The sequence below is a fragment of the Pleurodeles waltl genome, chromosome 7, assembly GCF_031143425.1.
Source record: "Pleurodeles waltl isolate 20211129_DDA chromosome 7, aPleWal1.hap1.20221129, whole genome shotgun sequence".
In the NCBI taxonomy this organism is placed as follows: Eukaryota; Metazoa; Chordata; class Amphibia; order Caudata; family Salamandridae; genus Pleurodeles; species Pleurodeles waltl.
This window is the reverse complement of record NC_090446.1, coordinates 396,199,786-396,218,712: the sequence shown is the minus strand read 5'-3', so window position 1 is coordinate 396,218,712 and position 18,927 is coordinate 396,199,786. Positions and strand designations below refer to the sequence as shown.

General features: G+C 44.7%; 1 protein-coding gene across 1 annotated transcript in view; it reads left to right on the top strand.

Annotated features, from left to right (window-relative positions):
• Positions 1 to 18,927, top strand: part of NFS1 (NFS1 cysteine desulfurase) — a 651,727-nt gene that overhangs the window by 568,791 nt on the left and 64,009 nt on the right. The window contains exons 11-12 of the mRNA XM_069243867.1: positions 11,417 to 11,500; positions 11,583 to 11,672. Coding sequence (XP_069099968.1) covers positions 11,417 to 11,500; positions 11,583 to 11,672 — 174 coding nt within the window. The remainder of the gene's footprint in view (positions 1 to 11,416; positions 11,501 to 11,582; positions 11,673 to 18,927) is intronic.

The window sequence follows — 18,927 nt, the reverse complement described above, 5'->3', positions numbered from 1 at the left end:
CAGGCTGCAGACCAGGCGGCTGGCAAGGGAGCCAGGTTCTCACTTGATCTACTGCGAGGACGGCCTCCTGTATAGTGAGCCTAAGGTTCCTGAGCCTGGGTCAGCCTGTGTGCTGGTGGTACCCCAGTGCTTCAGGGCCTTCCTGCTGGGGTTGACTCATGATGTGCCTTTTGCTGGACATTTGGGGCAGGACAAGACCTTTGAGAGGCTGGTCACCCACTTCTACTGGCCCCTAATGCGCTGGCACTCAGATGCTCATTTTAGGTCATGCCAAACTTGTCAGGCAAGTAGCAAGAGTCGGGGGGGGGAATGTAAGGCTCCCCTCCAACCTTTTCCTGTAGTTAGTACCCCCTTTGAAAGGGTTGGTATTGACATTGTGGGGCCTCTGGATTCCAAGACAGCCATGGGCAACAGGGTCATCCTGGTCTTGGTAGACCATGCCACCTGGTACCCAGAAGCCATTCCTCTGAGGTCAATAACTTCCCCTGTGGTGGGTCGTGTGTTGATGGGGGGGGTGTTTTACCTGCATAGGGTTCCCCAAGGAAGTGGTATCTGATAGCGGCACCAACTTCAAATCTACATATATGAAGTCTCTGTAGAAGGAATGTGGGGTAACCTACAATGTCACCACACCTTAGCACCCCCAAAGCAATGGTCTGTTTGAGAGATTCAACCACACATTGAAAGGCATGATTATGGGCCTGTCAGAGCCCTTGAGGCGGAAGTGGGACGTCCTCTTGCCATGCCTTCTGTTCACCTGCAGGGAGGGGTCTCAAAAGGGACTTGGTTTTAGTCCCTTTGAGCTGATCTATGGCCACCCTGTGAGGGGACCTTTAAGTCTGATGAAGGAGGCCCCCCCGGATTTATTTAGCTACATGCTGTCTCTGAGAAATTAGACTGCCCTCTTCAGGAGTCTCACAAGAGAACCTGGAAGCAAGCCAGGAGGATATGAAACAGTGGTATGACCGGAATGCCGCTGGTCGAGTTTCAACCTGGTCAAGAAGTGTGGGTGACGGCATCAGTGGAGCCTAGGGCGCTCCAAGACAAGTGGACTAGGCCTTTTGAGGTGGTGGAGCACAATAGTGAAGTCACATATGTGTTGGACTTGCAGACTCCCAGGAACCCTTTAAGGGTCCTGCATGTTAACCGACTCAAGCCACACTTTGAACGGACTGAACGGTCCATGCTCCTTGCAACAGATGATGGGGTGGAGGAGGAGAGTGAGCCTCTTCCTGACCTCCTGTCTGCAGGAGAAAAAGATGGGTCTGTGGATGGAGGGAGTGAGCCTCTCCCCCTTCCTGACTGCAGAGCAGCAGAGGGACTGTCGCCAGATGTTGGGACAGTTCTCCTCCTTGTTTCCCTTGATCCCAGGGGTCACAAACTTGTGCGCACATGATGTGGACACTAGGGATAGTACCCCCATTAAACAAAAAGTTTACAGGGTGACTAACAAGGTCAGGGCTAGCATCAAGGATGAGGTATCCAGGATGTGAACCCTAGGGGTCATTGAGCATTCCAGCAGTCCTTGGGCCTGCCCTGTGGTATTGGTCCCAAAGGCTGCTGAACCTGGTGCCACTCCAGAACTCCGGCTCTGTGTGGACTACCGGGGAATCAATGCGGTCAGTAAGACTGACGCACATCCCATCCCCCGAGCTGATGAGCTCATAGATCGGTTGGGAGCTGCCACTTTCCTCAGCGCGTTTGATTTAACGTCTGGGTATTGGCAGATTGCCTTGACTGAGGGGGCCAAGGAGAGGTCTGCATTTTCTGTCCCAGATGTCACTTTAAAATGAAAATGACCATAATTTGGGATGAAAAATGCCCCTGCCACTTTTCAGAGGTTGGTCAACCAGGAGTTGGCTGGGATGGATGAGTTCAGTGCCGCCTACCTGGAAGACATTGCTGTGTTTAGTTCCACATTGGAGGAACATCTGCAACACCTCTGCCGAGTGTTGGAGGCCCTGCAAATGGCAGGCCTTACTATTAAGGCAAGCAAGTGCCAAATAGGGCAGGGTTCTGTGGTGTACTTGGGACACCAGGTAGGCAGTGGCCAGGTGGCACCCCTACAACCAAAAATTGACATAATTCTGGCTTGGGAGCCTTCCAAAACCCAGACTAGGTTGAGGGCCTTTTTAGGCCTCACTGGCCTCTACAGGAGGTTTGTCAAGGGGTATGGTACCATTATTACCCCCTTGACTTAGTTGGCTTCTAAGAAGCAACCAAAGAAGTTGATCTGGACAGAGGCTTGCCAGACCACTTTTAATGCCCTGAAGGCTGCCATGTGCACAGCACCTGTGCTGAAGGCACCTGACTACTCCAAGGAGTTTGTTGTGCAAACAGATGCCTCAGAGCATGGTATTGGGGCAGTACTCTCACAGCCTAATGAAGAGGACCTAGATCAACCTGTAGCCTTCATCAGCAGGAAGTTACTTCCCAGGGAATGTAGGTGGAGTGCCATAGAACGTGAAGCTTTTGCTGTGGTCTGGGCACTGAAAAAGCGAAGACCCTACTTGTTTGGGACTCACTTCTGGGTTCAGACCGACCACAGGCCCCTCAGATGGTTAATGCAGAGAATCCAAAACTGTTGAGGTGGTCCATTTCCCTACAGGGGATGGACTTTACGGTGGAACACCGCCCTGGCACAGAACACGCCAATGCTGATGGTCTGTCCAGATTCTTCCGCTTCAGTGATGAGAGCTCTCATGAGGTTGGGCAGTTGCTCCCCCACTTTCAGCTGGGGAGACACGTGTTAGACTTGGCATCCTTGACGTGGTCTCCCCTAACTTTTTGCCTCGGTTTCCCAGGTTGTTGTGTGCTGGACATTTACTAATGTGTTTTATATGTCCTAAAAGTGAAATACTGCTAAAATTCATTTTTCACTGTTGCAATGCCTATCCCGCTCATAGGTTAACATGGGGGCTGCCTTTAAAATGATTAAAGCGTACATAGACATGTGGGGTTTGGGGGCTCTCAGCTCACAATTTAAAAATGCATCTTTTAGTAAAGTTGATTTAAAGATTGTGTGTTTGGAAATGCCACTTTTAGAAAGTGAGCATTTTCTTGCTTAAACCATTCTGTGACTGCCTGTTTGTGGATTCCCTGTCTAGGTCAGTTTGACAGTTGGGCTGTTTGCACCTCTATCTAGACAGTGACACAGAGGGAGATGGGGTGTAGCCTGCACATCCTGATGAGCCATCTGTGCTAGGAGGGAGGGGAGGAGTGGTCCTGGGGCCTTGACCAGTGAAGCTGGCAGACCAAGATTAAAAATCCACGCACGACCGCCGTGCAGGGAAATTTCCAACGGAACCTCCGAAACGTGGCTGAAGAAACGACGCACCGCTGGCTCCATGGGTGAAATCGATGCACCACTTGCAGTGCAGCCGGAAGAGGGACGCTCGCGGCTGGAGAAACACGCACTGTATCGCTAACAGAGGCTGGTAACATCGCCACCCACACAGTGTGGTTTTGCTAATACCATGCAGCAGGATTTACGACGCAAACCTTGCTGGGTGTGGAAAAACAACGCAATGCCTTCCCGGACCAGACTGTTGCTCAGATCGACGCATTGCTATCCTGCAGAGAGGAAAAACGCATGCATAGTGGAGAAAGAGAAACAGCGCACACTCGCCCATGCATGTTATTTTGACGCTACCCAGGTACTTTTCAATGCTAACAGTCTCTTTACAAAAGGATTTAGGACTCTTTTGCCTTTAAAATTAATGACTTGTGTATGTTAGATTTTTGTCGTTTTGGTCCTGTTTTGTTAAGATAAATATTTTCTATTTCTCTAAACCTGTGTTGTCATTTCGTAGTGTTTTCATTAAGTTCCTGTGTGTGTTGGTTGAAATACTTTACACCTTGAACTCTGAAGTTAAGCCTGCCTGCTCGTGCCAAGCTACCAAGGGGGTGAGCGGGCGTTAGCTGAGGGTGATTCTCCTTTACCCTGACTAGAGTGAGGGTCCTTGCTTGAACAGGGGGTAGCCTGACTGCCAACCAAAGACCCCATTTCTAACAATTGGGTTTATCAACATTTTCTGTTTTTGAATGATATATTTAATGTTCTAATTCTTCTGCCTACCAGGGAAAGGGATGGTTTATTCTTTAAAGTTAGTATTTTTGCTAAAGCATGCATGCTGCCATTGAATGTAAAAGTGTTATTCAGAGAATCTAGGGGTACATATGCATACTACATCGGTTGTGTGGGCTTGGAGAACATTATCTAGTCATTTTTAAGGATTTGACACAAAAGCCTTTGATGGACAGAATCAATGTGTTTTAGGTTGCCTCTGGTGGATAGTCTGTGTGTTGTGGACGCTGAATAAGTTTGCGGTCTGTCTGGTGCACTTGTATTGATAAGTAATCCAACTTGGGAATGTAGGAGTTGATAAAATTGACAGTTGGTAATTAAGTTTGAGAGTTCAGCCACATATGCTACTTAATATTGAGAGGGTTTAGAAGGTCTGTCAGTGAGAATCGCAGTTTCGTGGTAGCAGTGTCTCCTGGGATTTTTCATTCTTTTTTTGTGTAATGGACAAATGTAATGGGTATGAGATTGGGAAATTACTTATTGAAGGTATTGCTGTTTCCAGGCTATGCATAATTTGCGTTGCGAAAAATAATAAGCAGTTGGAGAAGTGACAGACCAGCTGTTCCTTCGCAGTAATTTTAGGGCTTTGAGAGTGCATGGCCATGCTTTTTACTGGGTGATTTAGTAATCATTCATTGGGTCAAGCATAAGCGTACAACCGCTTGTATACTTCTTCTGTGGGCTTCCAGCTATATCATTTGTTAGTTTCTGTGCGTTTAAAAATCCTTGATTGCTAGTGGTCAGTCATGCCTCTCTGTCTCCCCTTCTGTGTGGGAGTTGGGACCAACTACGGTATACTTACGACTTGTCCTGTTTATCTGGTATGTAGGGGGTTGATTTTTGTTTTTACTTTGTTTCCTACTCCTGTCCAGGGAATCTTCCCTTTTCATTTGCAGAGCATTCTTGCTCTGAGCTTAGCTGGAAACAAGGCTATAAATCAGACTATCTTGGTCTCATTTGGTCCTTGTGAGTTCTCTGCACCCTCTCTTAGCTACCTGACTCACACCCTTCCTTGGCTTGGATTTTCTTTACCAAGAGTGCCTGCCTGTTGCTTATGGCTTAGGCATCCACTCTCTACCAGGGCTCCTCAATTCGTAAAGATGGTCCCCACTTCTGCTCCATACTGGAATCCCACTCGCAGCTCCATCAGTGCACCCCAGTTTACACACTGTGAGCCCTCAGTCATGCCAATAACTCCCACACATGTGGCTTCCAAAGCACCTCAGTTCTTCCAGTCAGTATACTCTGCTGCTCCAGTACTGGCACCTTTTGGCACAGCTCCACCAGTGTGCCTCAATTCACACACTCTGAGCCCTCAGCTGTGCCAGTGCCAGAAACTCCACATGCGCTGTCTGCCAGAACACTCCAGTTCTTGCAGTCAGTACACTGCTGCTCCAGTACTGGGACCTTGGGCGCTGCTCTTTCAGTGCACCTTAGTTGAAACACTTCAAGCCCTTCTGCTGTGCCGAAACCCCACACCTGCTCTCTTCCAGAGGACTTCAGTTCTTACAGTCAGTACACTCTGCTGTTACAGTACTAGAACCTCAGGCGCAGCTCCATCAGTACACCTCAGTTCACACACTCCAAGTCCCTCAAGCATGCCCATGCCAGAACCCCACACATGCTGTCTGCCAAAGCACCTCCATTCTTACAGTCAGTACACTCTGCTGTTCCAGTACTGGGCATACGGATGAGCAGCTTTATCAGTGCACCTCAGTTCTACCCTGGCAAGGTTGTCGCATAGGCTCTCATTATTCTAATGAGACTACTAGATTTGCGCAGCAAAATTGCCTGCGGTGTGGGGGGACTCAGTCTAACCCACTGCAGGTGACACCTGTTGGCCCAATCCGGGTTTCTGGTTCCAGCTAACTAGCAGTACCTCATCTCAGGGATGATTGGGCAGCCGAGCGCATGACACAGTTGACCCAGGGATATCGTGGTCACTCAAATCGCATCCATTTCTCTCAGTTACATTAGTCTCACATATACAAGCAGAGGCAGTATATGTTTCAATGAGGTTTTAATGATGCAACTGCATCTTAGATAATAAAGCATGTACTGCAATAACCAGGACGATAAAGCTTGACAGGATTAAAATTGTTACAAGGAGAGTGAAACATAAAAATAACGCTACCATGTTATCACTAGTCAATAGACTAATTCCTACCTAGGCTATATTAGAGCACAACATGTTAAGCTCCCGTTCTGCCCTTCAGGTTGCCCTGGGAAGACATCATCCCCATACCTGAGTAAAGGCCTGAAGTCTGCATAAGCAGCTGTAGCGAAGCGTTCAGCAATCAGCATACAGTCGTGGTCATCTGTCTGGAATCTCCCTCTAACGTGTATGGGACAGGGAAGTGTTTTTATAATAAAACAGCTGATGTTCTGAGAAAATGTCCCTACCTAAGGATGTGTATGTTTCTTTGAATACCAGAGACAAAGCGTTACCACTTACACCGGTAACCTATCTTACTGCAGCCGTGAGAGAAGCACAGAGTGAAAGAAATGTCTTGTTTAAGAACGCAGTGCTGGCCTAGGCAAAGAACAGCTAAATAGAAATAAAACAAGACCGCAAATGTGGCTATTATTAAAATAATTAACAAAGCCGAATAAAATATATCTAGGTTAAAGTGCGCAGCGGCATGCCTACTCTGCTAAAATAACATGCCTGGAGCTATAACTCAAATGGCTACACAACAAGGTCACTTCCTTTCCTATACTGGGACCCCGCTCACATACAGTTCCATTACAGCAGCTCAATTATAATATTTAGTCCCACCGCCAAGCCAATACTGGACCCGATAGAGCAAAACACAGCTCATCCAGTGCCCCTCAAGTATAACATCCAGTGCCACTGTTGATGGGAACTATCACGGCTCTGCCAGATTCAGTCAATTCTAACATTCTGTGCACATTTCTTCTTAGTACCTAGGCACTCACATGCCCTTCAGGACTCCTCGCTTCTGGGGTTTAGATGCAATGCCACTCCCATGCTGGGCCACACTCACAGATTCATATGGCACCTCCAGGCTAACACTTGGCAATACTGGCACACCAATACAAGTTCCACACAACTCCATTAACATACCTCACTTCTGACTTTGTGTGCTCCTTACTATTCCTGTACTGCAGCCCATATACAAACAACTGTTAGTGGACCTCAACCCTAACCTTCAGCGCCCCATTATTCCAGTACCAGGAATTACATGGTGCTCAGTTTCTCATTCCTCACCCACTGCCTTTCTGTTATTCCAGCACTGAGCCAGGATGCAGCTCTGTCTAAACCCCCAATCCTGATCTGAAGCAACCCAATATTGCTGCATTGGGGTTCACATACAACTCTGCTAATGCACCTCTTGCTGTCCTGCAGTGCCCCCTGCTGTTCCACACTGTGACTTGTGTTTGAGGAAGTGGCGGACAATTAAATCTATTCTTAGCTGCCATCTTTGTTTGGGAGGGTCTGTTTCACCTATCTCACCTAATTATTTTCCTAACTCTGTTTACTCTCAATGTTTTCTTTCGCCCCATTTTTCTCTTTCCAGTTCTAAAAATCCACATTCGCTCTTTTAACAGTTTTTTTCTACTCCTCTCCCTTTTTATTTTCCTCTTCCTCTGGTTACCTCCTCTTTCAAACTTGCAAAAACTCAGATATTTCTTTCCTTGTTTCGTTCCTTTTTTTTCATCAGGCGTTCATTCATTCACAGTTTTTTCCTCTTACCTTCTTTCTTTGTCTTTTTTATTTGCTCTTTCCTTTGACTTGGTATGTGTCCTTTCACTTTTTTTTTTTTTACATCTTGCTTCTTTCCTTTCTCTGGTGTTTTTCTGATCTTTATCTGTCAATTCACGTTTTACTATAAAGCCCTCCTTTTTCCATCAGTATGTGGAAGCCACAAGTTACTTTTCGGGACCCAACGTGTTAAAGTGTTTTTCCCATTCTGTGGGAAATGTCAGGACATACATGCCCTGGTTCTTTCGCTGCTTGTTTCTCTCACCGTCTTTTTTTCTTTAATGTTCATTTTCCTATCTTTTCACTCTTGTTTCATTATTTTTTCCTCTTTATCTTTTGTTTGCCAGCTACTTTCCATTTTTACTTTTGTTTCACAAGTTTGCTCTATTTCTTCTTAGTTGTGTTTTAATTTCCTTGTTCTTTCTTTCCCTTTATTTTATTTCTCTACTACCCCTTCTCTTTCTTCATTTTGTCTGTTGTATTCCTTATGCTTTTCTTTTTCTGCCCCATCTGCTTTCTCTCATGAGGCCTAGTTATCAATGGAGCAACAAGTGCAGAGGCACCGGGGCCCAGAGACCTACAGACCTCACTTGGTTCTAATTACTACTGTATTTCCCTACCAAAATTCCAGTCTACCATTTTCCTTTCTTACTCCAGGGCCCATGACACCATTACTATGCCACTTGTCCTCTCCATCTTTACTCCGGACTCCCTCTTTTCTTTCACCGTTCAATCCATCCTAAATGGTATTTTTGTTATGGTGTTTTGAGTATTACACTCTAATGCCAAAAGTGTATTTCTGATAAAAGTTGATATGATAATTGTATATGTTTTAAGATAGAGGAAGAAGGTAAATGGAACTGCTTTAGTTAAATGCTGGACCACTGGAATTATATGGCAGGGTTGACCAATTTATGTGTCAGGAAAAGTCCAGTTATGCATTTACAATGCCAATAGCTCTAACTCAAGAAAATGTGAGACCTATTACATTGCAAATGTTTGTTTTTGTTTTACATTCAGCGCATTGTGTGGTGAAATCTTTTAACAGTAGTATCCATGATATCAGTGGTGTGGTGAGAAGGGGATGAGCCCTCATTTCGGTGTTTGTCACATCCAACACCGTCTGTTTAGTGTTTGCTGTATAATTTACGTACTGAAGTACAGAATTAATACTGAGTAGTAAGAAATGTGTTAATGTGGTGGTTTGTGTGTGGTGACCAGTGTCAAATGGATGACTGGTTGGCTTAGTCTTGTGTCGACGATTTCTGTGCTGCATCGAGTATGGATTAGGTGGTCGAAGCAAGTAAAGGAACAGGTAGGCAAGGCACCATTATGTGTCAGACTATAACTGGACAAAATATTAGTAGCACTTCTCAGTGTTTGACCTTTTCGTCCACAGGCCATTTAGCTTCCTGACAGCCACATTTGTTGCCCTTGTTGCAGTTAACACTTAACTACAGATGAGGGCAGCCTGAGAGTCAAGAAGAAGAAAGCGGGTTCTGCTTTTGATCTGTACCAGACCTTAATCAGATGTCACTTTAATTTTATTCTGACCGTGTACACAGTGCATAATTTGTACAAGAATAAGAGTCAGTGCCCAAAGCTCTGCTCAGAAGCCCACCTCAGATGCCAAAGCTGTTTAGAGTGGAACCCTCGTCATACCTCCTTAATCCACTACCAGAAATGCTCTGCCTTTTTTTATCTCATTCTTGCTGTTTTCTGCTCTCTCTGTGTGTGACTGTTTTCCGTCTTTATTTTTCCTTTGTGTGTTTCCCTTTTCGGATCTCGGTAAATGTGTGAAGAGGAAAAATAAGTGCCAGTCCCCAAAAATGAGTGCCTGTCGGGTTCACCGGCAGCCACTGGCTCAAAATTAAGAACTACATACATGATACAGGCCTGCTTTGAGTCTTGGGTGTCGAAAGCCACCTAGATATAGTGTTTTTCGGCCGAACTGTCAAACAAGATGTGGCTAATTACACAGATTTTTACACAAGAAAAAGAGAAGCTGCAGCTCACAATTCATGTTCAGTAGGGTGAGGGGTGGTATTTTATGAAGTACCAGTGTCTCCTTGGGCCATATGTTGAGCTTATATGTTTAGCATTGGGGTTCTCAGTCCTTCTATAAAATACATTAATCCCGATGTGGAACTGAGGGTCGGAGTTGCCTTCTGAGGGCCTTATTGAAGGGGGAAAGTGCTCTGTGTTCTACGAAAACAGAATTGAAGGGATATGAATGGAATTTAGTTTTCTAAGGATGAAGTTGGATATTGTTATGAAAATAGGTGCATTAAGTTTCTGGAAGAGAATTCGTGGTTATCTGTAGCTGTGACTACCAGCTGGTTGCAGGTGAGCGTATGAGAGCGGGATTCCAAAACATTTTTATTTTGCTTCTAGGAGTGACGAACTATCATATGCACCGTTAGCACACAGTGTTACGTGTCGGCAGCTTAGGGCCTTTAACATAGAGCAGCAGTAAAGGTAGAAGCAGGTGTGGAAAAGGACAACGTGCCTGCTAGTAATACTGAGTTACTGCGTTTCGAGGTTAAGGCGAGTTATGGTGCTGAAAGAAGGCTGTTGGAACCCGCAATCTGGAGACCAAAAGGGTCACTTTTCTGAACTCCAGTAGCTTGGCGTAGCATGAGGCTTGGGAGAAAACGGTACCCATGAGACTAGAACTGTTTGCCTTAAGGCCGGTGAAAGTACAGTAGTCTAGGTGACCAGGTCTTGATATTTTGTAGTCTTAAGGCCTGCACACAACTGCAATTTGGACAGCAGCGGATATTGAGTATCGGAATGCATTTTGCTGTGCAGCCCATGTGCTAATACTCGCAGAACGACGCGCCTAATACATTTTTAAACAGAAGGCAATTCTTGGACCCCTATGAGTTCCTGTCAGAATAGGGATGAGGGCCTGCAAAAGACAGACCTCCTTCGCTGCATCCGCATTCCCAAAGGGGAACTTTTTTTGTTTTGTTAATAATGCAGACTGTTCAAAAAGGGACAAGTGCAGACTTTAATGATGAAGCATGGCCGCTGCTTACTCCCCCTGAGGCTCAGGTTTCCGCCATGATTCTGAAGAGAAACGATGCTAAAACAAGGAAGCTTTCCCTTTCCATAATAGATAACCACCCTCCTAGAGATGACGATATCTGATCTATAGTTTGTGATCATGAAGTGTGCAAGCAGTTGCAATCACAAATACATGATACTGCCTTTTCGAAATGTAGATAGGTGGGGGAATTCCCCTTTCATTCCTCCTCCTATTTGAGATTCGAACAGGGCCTCAATGTGTTTAAGAAATATTTTCTAAATATCAAAAATGTATTTTGAAGTTGCAAACCATAGTATTCTGCAAATTCCAGACTTTGCAACCACAATATACCTTTGTACATCAGGCCCATGGTTCCTTCCTGATGACAATGGATAGAAACGTTTTCATCATTCCTATCCCAGTTAGGCTTTCAACGTGCCCCCAAAATGCAACATGTGGATGTGTGAGGAAAGATTATAAATAGTGAATGATATATTTCTTTATTAATCTGTGCTATTTGTGTGCCAGTAACACTACAAATATTTTACATTGTGTTTCTTTTGTCTTTAAGCGCATGTACATCTGCTTCCTTGGAACCATCATATGTTTTGAGAGCTATTGGAACAGATGAAGATTTGGCACATTCTTCCATAAGGTAAACGTACATGGATTAGATTAAGACCTTTCTTGGTTACTGGGCACGTTTTTCTACATTCAACTTTCTCTTTGTCTCTTAGGTTTGGAATTGGTCGTTTTACAACCGAAGAAGAAATTGATTATACTGCTGAAAAGTGCATAACTGAGGTCAAGAGACTCCGTGAGATGAGGTATACATTTTTTGTCCCTTTAACTGCTCAAGTCGTCTTGCTCCATCCGAGTCCTGATGCCACGTGTCGTGTGGCAATAATTGCATAATTCCTTCCCAGTAATCTTCATCACTCCGAGTCCAGATTCTTCCAGTCACAGTCATGGCATTCCTTTGCTCTTGAACCTGTTCATGTGCCGCCAACACGTGCGCTTGTCCCTATTCACGCCAAGGTGGAACTAACCACCTTCATGTGTGTTTATGTGCACAGATTAGTGAATTTGCTCTTCTTAGAAATCTGCATCACAGGGGAAGGTTAAAACCCCATACAACCGCAAGCCATACTGAGAGTTTCTTGCCAGATCTTATAATCTACTACAAGGCGCCACAATTACTCATCATTAGAAATAGCACACTGACGACACAAGTCGAAAGGACACAGATAGCGCAGCCACGCATTTCTACTTTATTTGTGGCAGAAGGGAAAGGGGACGCCTGCCCACACCAAAAAAGGTGACCCTGAAAGTGTGGGACAATGTCCATAGAGCAGTTGCTTGGCAGGGAAAGCAAATGCTGGCCTCTCCGTTGTGGAAGGGGGCGGCCCTTAAAAGTCTAAGTTCGGAGGCTTTTAGAAGAGGGAATTGGGGGATATGGAATCTCCTCCATTTAAGACTTTAACCTAAAAAAAAAAACCTCCCTTTGAAAACTGTGTGATACAAGGTGAGAACTCCAAAGCCGGTGTCACAACTTTAACATAACTTGATAAATCATACCTCAGACAGCCCTGGAGTTCTGCACAGTGGGAGGCCGATATTGGGGAAACTGGACGATATAGATTGGGAGGCGGCCCTCATGCACCCAGGGAAGCTAGCCATGAAGTGCCAACTGAGTTTAATGCAGTTAAAAATACTACACTGGGCGTCGATCCCCAAATATCGGAGGTGTTACCAACAAGGGCACATTTCTACATAGTGTATGGGGATGTCCTAAACTTAAGGCGTATTGGAGGGAAGTGATACAGGAGCTGAAGCTGTATTGGACCTGAAGGTCCCAGGAACACCCCAATTGATACTCTTGGGGATCCTGAACTGTGTGAACATTCCTCGACGACCTCTGGGATTCTGCATACAGGGGTTTATGGTGGCCAAGAGAGAATGCGACAGCTATTTGGGGGAGAACAAATTCCGACAATAACTAAGTAGAAAGAGGGAATCAGCATACGCATGGAAACAGAAAGGGTGGTGTGTGAAAGCAGGGGGTTCCTAAAGACCCGGTTTGGGGAGCAACAAGAACCTACCGTGTGGTCTTGATGTATTGCTGAGGGTGGGGTAGGAGGGCTGACAGAAAATTAAGTCATTCCTGACTGAAGGTGCACCACTCACCTCCTAAAGGAATAGGCGGCAGATGCCACGGGACGAATTGAGGGGGAATAGCCCAGGCACCAGGGAAAGAGATTGAATGGGAAGGGTGGGGGAAGTTTTAACTGTACGAAAACAGTTCATCCGGCTGTACTGTTGCTTGGGTCTGTGCCTTTTGAAATATTTGTACCTGATGTCTGCTCTTTTGTAGCAGTTTTCTGGTGCAAATCTGGTCTGTGTGTGATATTACCAATGCAATATTTATCTGGAGCGGTTTGGCATGAATGCAGAGCAGTGACGACCGTTTCCTGTGAACATCATTTAACTTTATCATAAAAAAAGAGAACCCAAGAGGTGAGTACAGCTGTTCACTAACTGGGCAAATCTCCTTCATTTCAGCAGAGCAAATAGGCCCTCTGTTGAAGAGCACTCCCTCTCTTGTGTAGATGTCATTCTCACTGGCCATGTGCAAGAGGTGCAATTAACCCCAAGGATTTTAACAGTATCTTTCTTTATGACCATTTCACCTTCTGTTACAATTTTCACCTAACAACTGACTACTTATTTTATCTGGACCCATTTGTGAAGGCACACGAAAGAGTCTCTCCAAAGACTCTGTTGCAACATCTGTTTGAGTCAAACGCCCTAGAAGGACTGCTTTTGGTTCAGTGAATGGGAGTCTGGTCCTCTCTCCCTTTATAGATGGGCATTAGGGTACGTAATTTGTCAACTTCAGAGCAGGAAGAACCGACATTGGTTATCTTGACAGGGTGAGACTTGCATACAAGATTGCCTTGACGGGGTCAGACCTGCGTACAAGGTTGCCCACAGCAGTGACTGGCTCCCAGTGCATACTCCCAGAATGGTATGGAAATTACCCAATTTATGTTTTGGAAGGTTCACAGGGTTGGGTGTCCAACTCGACCCTATGATGCAATAGAGCCTTTGTGAGTCTATTCCCTCAATCTTGCAAACTGAGTTCTTCTGTAAGATTAAGATGTGCAGGAGGCTATGGTGTGGGAGAAGGTAAATGAGTCATTGAATTGAGGCCATTTTCGCAAGCAAAGGAGCCAAACACCATCCTGTGAAGAAGTCCCAGTGAGTATAAATAATGACATAAAACCAGCAGCAGTAATCGTGCTTATGTAGGTCAGTGGAGCTTTGCTCATTAAACAGTACTCTGTGAGAAGGGAGGTACTTTCAACATCCTTGGACCTGAACTCGGAGACCTAGTTAGAGGTTAGCAACCTCCTGTTAGATAATAAGAAACTGTGCTCTCTACACGAGGTCCTCCAGCAGTAGGAAATTGACACACTCAGCCTGAAGAGCTGATCATGTCCTCAAAGACATGGATATTATTCCCAATACGTCCTTATAAGGAAGATTGGTGGAAGTCTCCAAGCCATCCTTGAACTTCACAATTTTAAAATGGTACTTCCTTTATAGAGCTTCCAGACACCAACTCTCCACAAAGTGCCAGGCAGCAACATAGGCTACTCCTACACTTCACAGTAGTAAGCAAATTACCAGAACATGCAACTACGTGAGCAAGAATCCATAAGACTTCACTAAGAACTTGGGTCTGATGACAGCATTTATGTGGCCAGAGCAAGTCCATGGCTTCCCTTTCAATGTTATATTGGCTGCTAGGGTGACCGTTGATGTGTTGCAAGAGAACCTGTTATGTCCACTTATGGTCCTTCTGTTTGGTTAGGAATTAAATGTGGTACTGGCAGAAGTAATCCTCAGTCACTTTGAGCACAAGACCTCCTGCAGCACGTGGCTTCTGTTCTGCAAGACGTTTGTTTCTAGCCACTATTACCAAGTGATTTAAAGTGCACTAGGCCCTATTCCATTGGATCAGGGAGATGGTCAAGATTGATCCCACTTGGTTTCCTAAGCTAGTTTCTTAATTCTGCCTAAGCCAAGGAACTAATATTCCAACTTGATGTCAGACAGTACTATATTCATTTTTATTTACATAAAAACAAGTTGTGCGCTGTACAGACCAACCACTGATGAGTGTTACCAGCTGAGATGCTACTGAAGCCACCATTGTTGGATCCAGTAAATACCACTTCTCTATGCAAGAAACTGACCTTCCTTCCATTATTCATGCACATGCCACTAAAGCTTATGTAAATTCAGTAGCTTTCTCCCGGAATTTTTGTTTTAGAGAAACCCTTGTGCCCAATCTTACACTTGATGCCACCTTCTTTTCTTCTCATTTACTTAGAGTTCTGAAGACGCGAATTATGCCTGCAGCTTTATTAATGGAGCAAGCTAGCACATAGTAGTAGGACAAAGATGCCCTTATGTTGACTGTGTTTTCTTAGTTTTTCTAACCGAACTACTTTATTGACCTTAGTAAAGTACAATTGTTTGCAGCGTAAACATATCACAAGGCAATTACAGCATTTACTTCAGTGCTCGCTCAAAGTTGGAAAACAGTGTAGAGATATACAGTGACAGCTGATATGATTATATAAATAAATACATTGGCATAGAAGTGGTACAGATGTCTGTCGATTCAGTCTAATTGAAAAATGTATTTTCTATGTGTCTAGATATTATGCTTACAATGGCATCCATTGGATACATACGTCAGGTGTTCAAGTAGCATGCATTTGTTTGTCTTGTAACTATCACCTCATGGTTGGTAGGGGGTGAGGGTGCAGTGCTACTCCAGTGCTGGGCAGTGTATTGTTGGGCATGCAGCAAACCTAGGTACAATAACGGTTTGGCATAGTTATTGGAATTCATTTCTTAAAAAATATTTAGGACAGTAATTTTCAGAGTTCAGGATTGGCCGGCCCGGACATATGCTGATGTGCCAAGTATCCTACTCCCAAAGGTCCATATCGCAGGGCATTCCAAGACTGTGTGCAGGATGAAGCAGTGTCTCGATGGCACCCAAGGCATATTGGCGTGGAATCTGCACCCATTTTCCATAGCTGGTGTCTTATGTAGTATACCCTGTGAAGGTGTTTAAAATTAATGAGGTGAATACTGGTGGATATGGCTAATTTGCTTGGGGATAGAAGTGTGTCTCACCAATCTCTATTGGTTATTTTCTCATAATATTTTTCCTGGCCTCTCATAGAAAGGCAACAGTGTCGGGCATTATTAATCAGGCGTATGTAGATACAGGAAATATGTTAGTCTTCTAAGATTCCCATTGTGATCTTAGCCTCTTAACAGGTTACATGCTGGAATATCAGTGGCCTTTTAGAGATTGATGAGGTAGCATGACACATCTAGGGATACCAAAATAATTGGTAATTTGAAGCTGAGGTTGAATAGCCAAGCTGAAGTTGAATTACTACCTTTTTCATGTATAATACATCTGTTTCGTCCCATTTTGTGAAGCCCTAGAAGGAAGCTACGTCCATCATGGTTCACATCCAGAGAGATGTCTAGTCCTTTCGTTTGACTTTGGGATTGGATTGCCTGTAGTGCGTCCTCCCAGATGCTAAAGATCAATATTATTGCTAGTCGGAAGCCAGACTGGAATTTACCCCACCCTTTACAGGTATCATGAGGTAAACATGATCTAAGCCTCCCATCTTTCAGCCTGGAAAGCTGTGCGGTTGCTGAGGCCGAAAAGCTATTCAGTAAATAAGAAGAAATTGGGAAGTGCACTAGTATGAAGAGCTTACATATTGGTAGGTATGTGCATTGTCATAGCTGCATCTGTAGCTTTTAGCCATAGATATCGGTGGAATGCCGCCCTCCTCTAATGAACCTCAAACTAGTTCATTGAGTGTAAGAAGGCCAGTGGAATATGGTACGGGTGATTTTGGAGTGTATGTATCAGTTTAGAGAGGGAGGCCAAACTCAGGATTGCTGCTTGTCCAGCAGAGACAGAACTGACTAATGATCTAAGCCCATAGGAATGTAGTTTATCAGGGGACTAATGCTTTGACTATGTGAGAACCTAGGTACCTAAAAACCTTGCAGTTCGTTTTGAGGGTTGGGTCCCAAATGACATCCTGTAGTGATCCTGGGACCGGAAAGAGAATAGCTTTGCAAAAGGTAACTTAGAGATGAGACAACTTCAGAAACCAGTTTAGGAGGAATAGTATGATGGGTCTTTTGGTAGAGAGCATGTCATCTCATTGTTCCACTGGCAACCCATGACCTTGTCTGGTCTCTACGTCTGGGCAAGTATTTCTATCCCAAGGTCAGTAAACTGTGGAGGAAAAGGGATCAGCCCTGTCTGGCAATGGAATGAAAATGGATGCCATTAATATGCGCCATCATGGTCAGTAGAATATATAGGAGCAGGGAACTATGCCTAGATCCTCGGTCCAAGGGCCATCCTTTCTGACAGTGAGAATAAATACTCCCTGCTGAATTTAAAACCTTCTTAAAGCAGACTAGTAGAATCACCTGAGGGCCCTGTTGAACCTTTATTATCAGGCGATTGGCGAGGGCTTGCATAGATCCTTGTTTCTGCTTTCATTAAAGAGAGGCCTCTGTGTCGCATTGTTCTGGCGGTTTACCAGTCTTTAATGGCACTTTAACTGCTTCTCTTATATCAAAGGACAGGGACCTGTCTTCTATTGCGGCAAGCATGCCCCTTAAGAATAGTGTTCCTTTGGATTTGGTACGCTTAAGATCATCAAGAAAGCTGCTGGAACCGGACATTTTTCCAGAGGCTAATTATGAGATGGCATCAGCAATTTCATCCATGGAGATTTCAAGATCAATTAGGTTTGTGTCTTCCAAGGGTAAGACGTGAAATGAATTATCAGCTAGATGGGATGCCTTTGAGTCGAGGGTTGGGGGGACCTCATCTTAAATAGATTTGCTGACAAGGAGGCAAAGCCATAGGCTACCTTATAAGGGCTCCTTACCTGAACCTGAGCTCCCTCGCATATCTGGACGGGTCATACCTCCGTCACAACCTGTTAAGGAGTCTACCTACTTTATCCACACAGTAATCCATGTGACTTTCTAAGGCAGTCCACTGTTTGGCTTTGTTAGATACTGTTTTATGGAGTTTTGAGCTTCCAATGCAGAAAATGTCTTGGCCTCTATGGTTATGAGCGCAAAATATCAACGAGGTGGACTTTAAGGGTCATGATTTTTTTTTTATTTAAAAAAAAAAAAAATTCTGATTAAGGCAAGGGACACAATCCATAGCCTCCCCCAAATGACCTCTTAAAAGGCCCCCCACACCATGAGTTGGGATTAGACTGAGTTTGCATTGTCTTGAAAATATAGCTGTTTCCTTGGTGAGGTATGCTGCTGTTGCATTGTCCATCAGCTACCAGGCATTGAGTTTCCTCAGAGTTGCCACACTGATGTCTGTGACCCTGTAACAAAATTATGGGGAGGGATCGGAAATGCCCCATGGAAAATGTTTACCTTGTAGACCAGATTTTGTTTGCGCAGGCATAAATAAATAAACTAGTCTATAGAAGGATCTGTCTGCACCTGAGAGGAAGGTGTATGCTTTAGAGGTAGGGTAGAGTATGCCCCAGGCTAGCCCTAGTGAATTATCAAAGTCCCTTAGTGGTTCACGTCCAGGGCAGGTTGCAGAGCTGGGTAAACCGGTCAAGATCTTAATCCATAACTCCATTGTAGTGTTCCCATTGTTGTCAGTGTGCCCAAAGGGGCTTAGAGCAACACAAGATTTGGTGTTGCTGAAAAAAAATACTAGGTGTGGCATATATATTAAAAGATGTAATGGAATGTTCCTCAACTGAGACCGTGACCATCGGGTATTTTCTCTGGGTGTCTCGCTTAATAAGCATAGAGTGAAAGGAATTATTTTGTGTAGGAAGAATGCTAACCTCAAAATCACCTTGGGTAGCCGGAGTCGACAACAACAATGAAGCAATGCTTCTCAAGGAGGGGTATATATGTGCAAGCTAGGTGGGTCTCCTGGAGAAGTAATGTGTAATGTGAAAA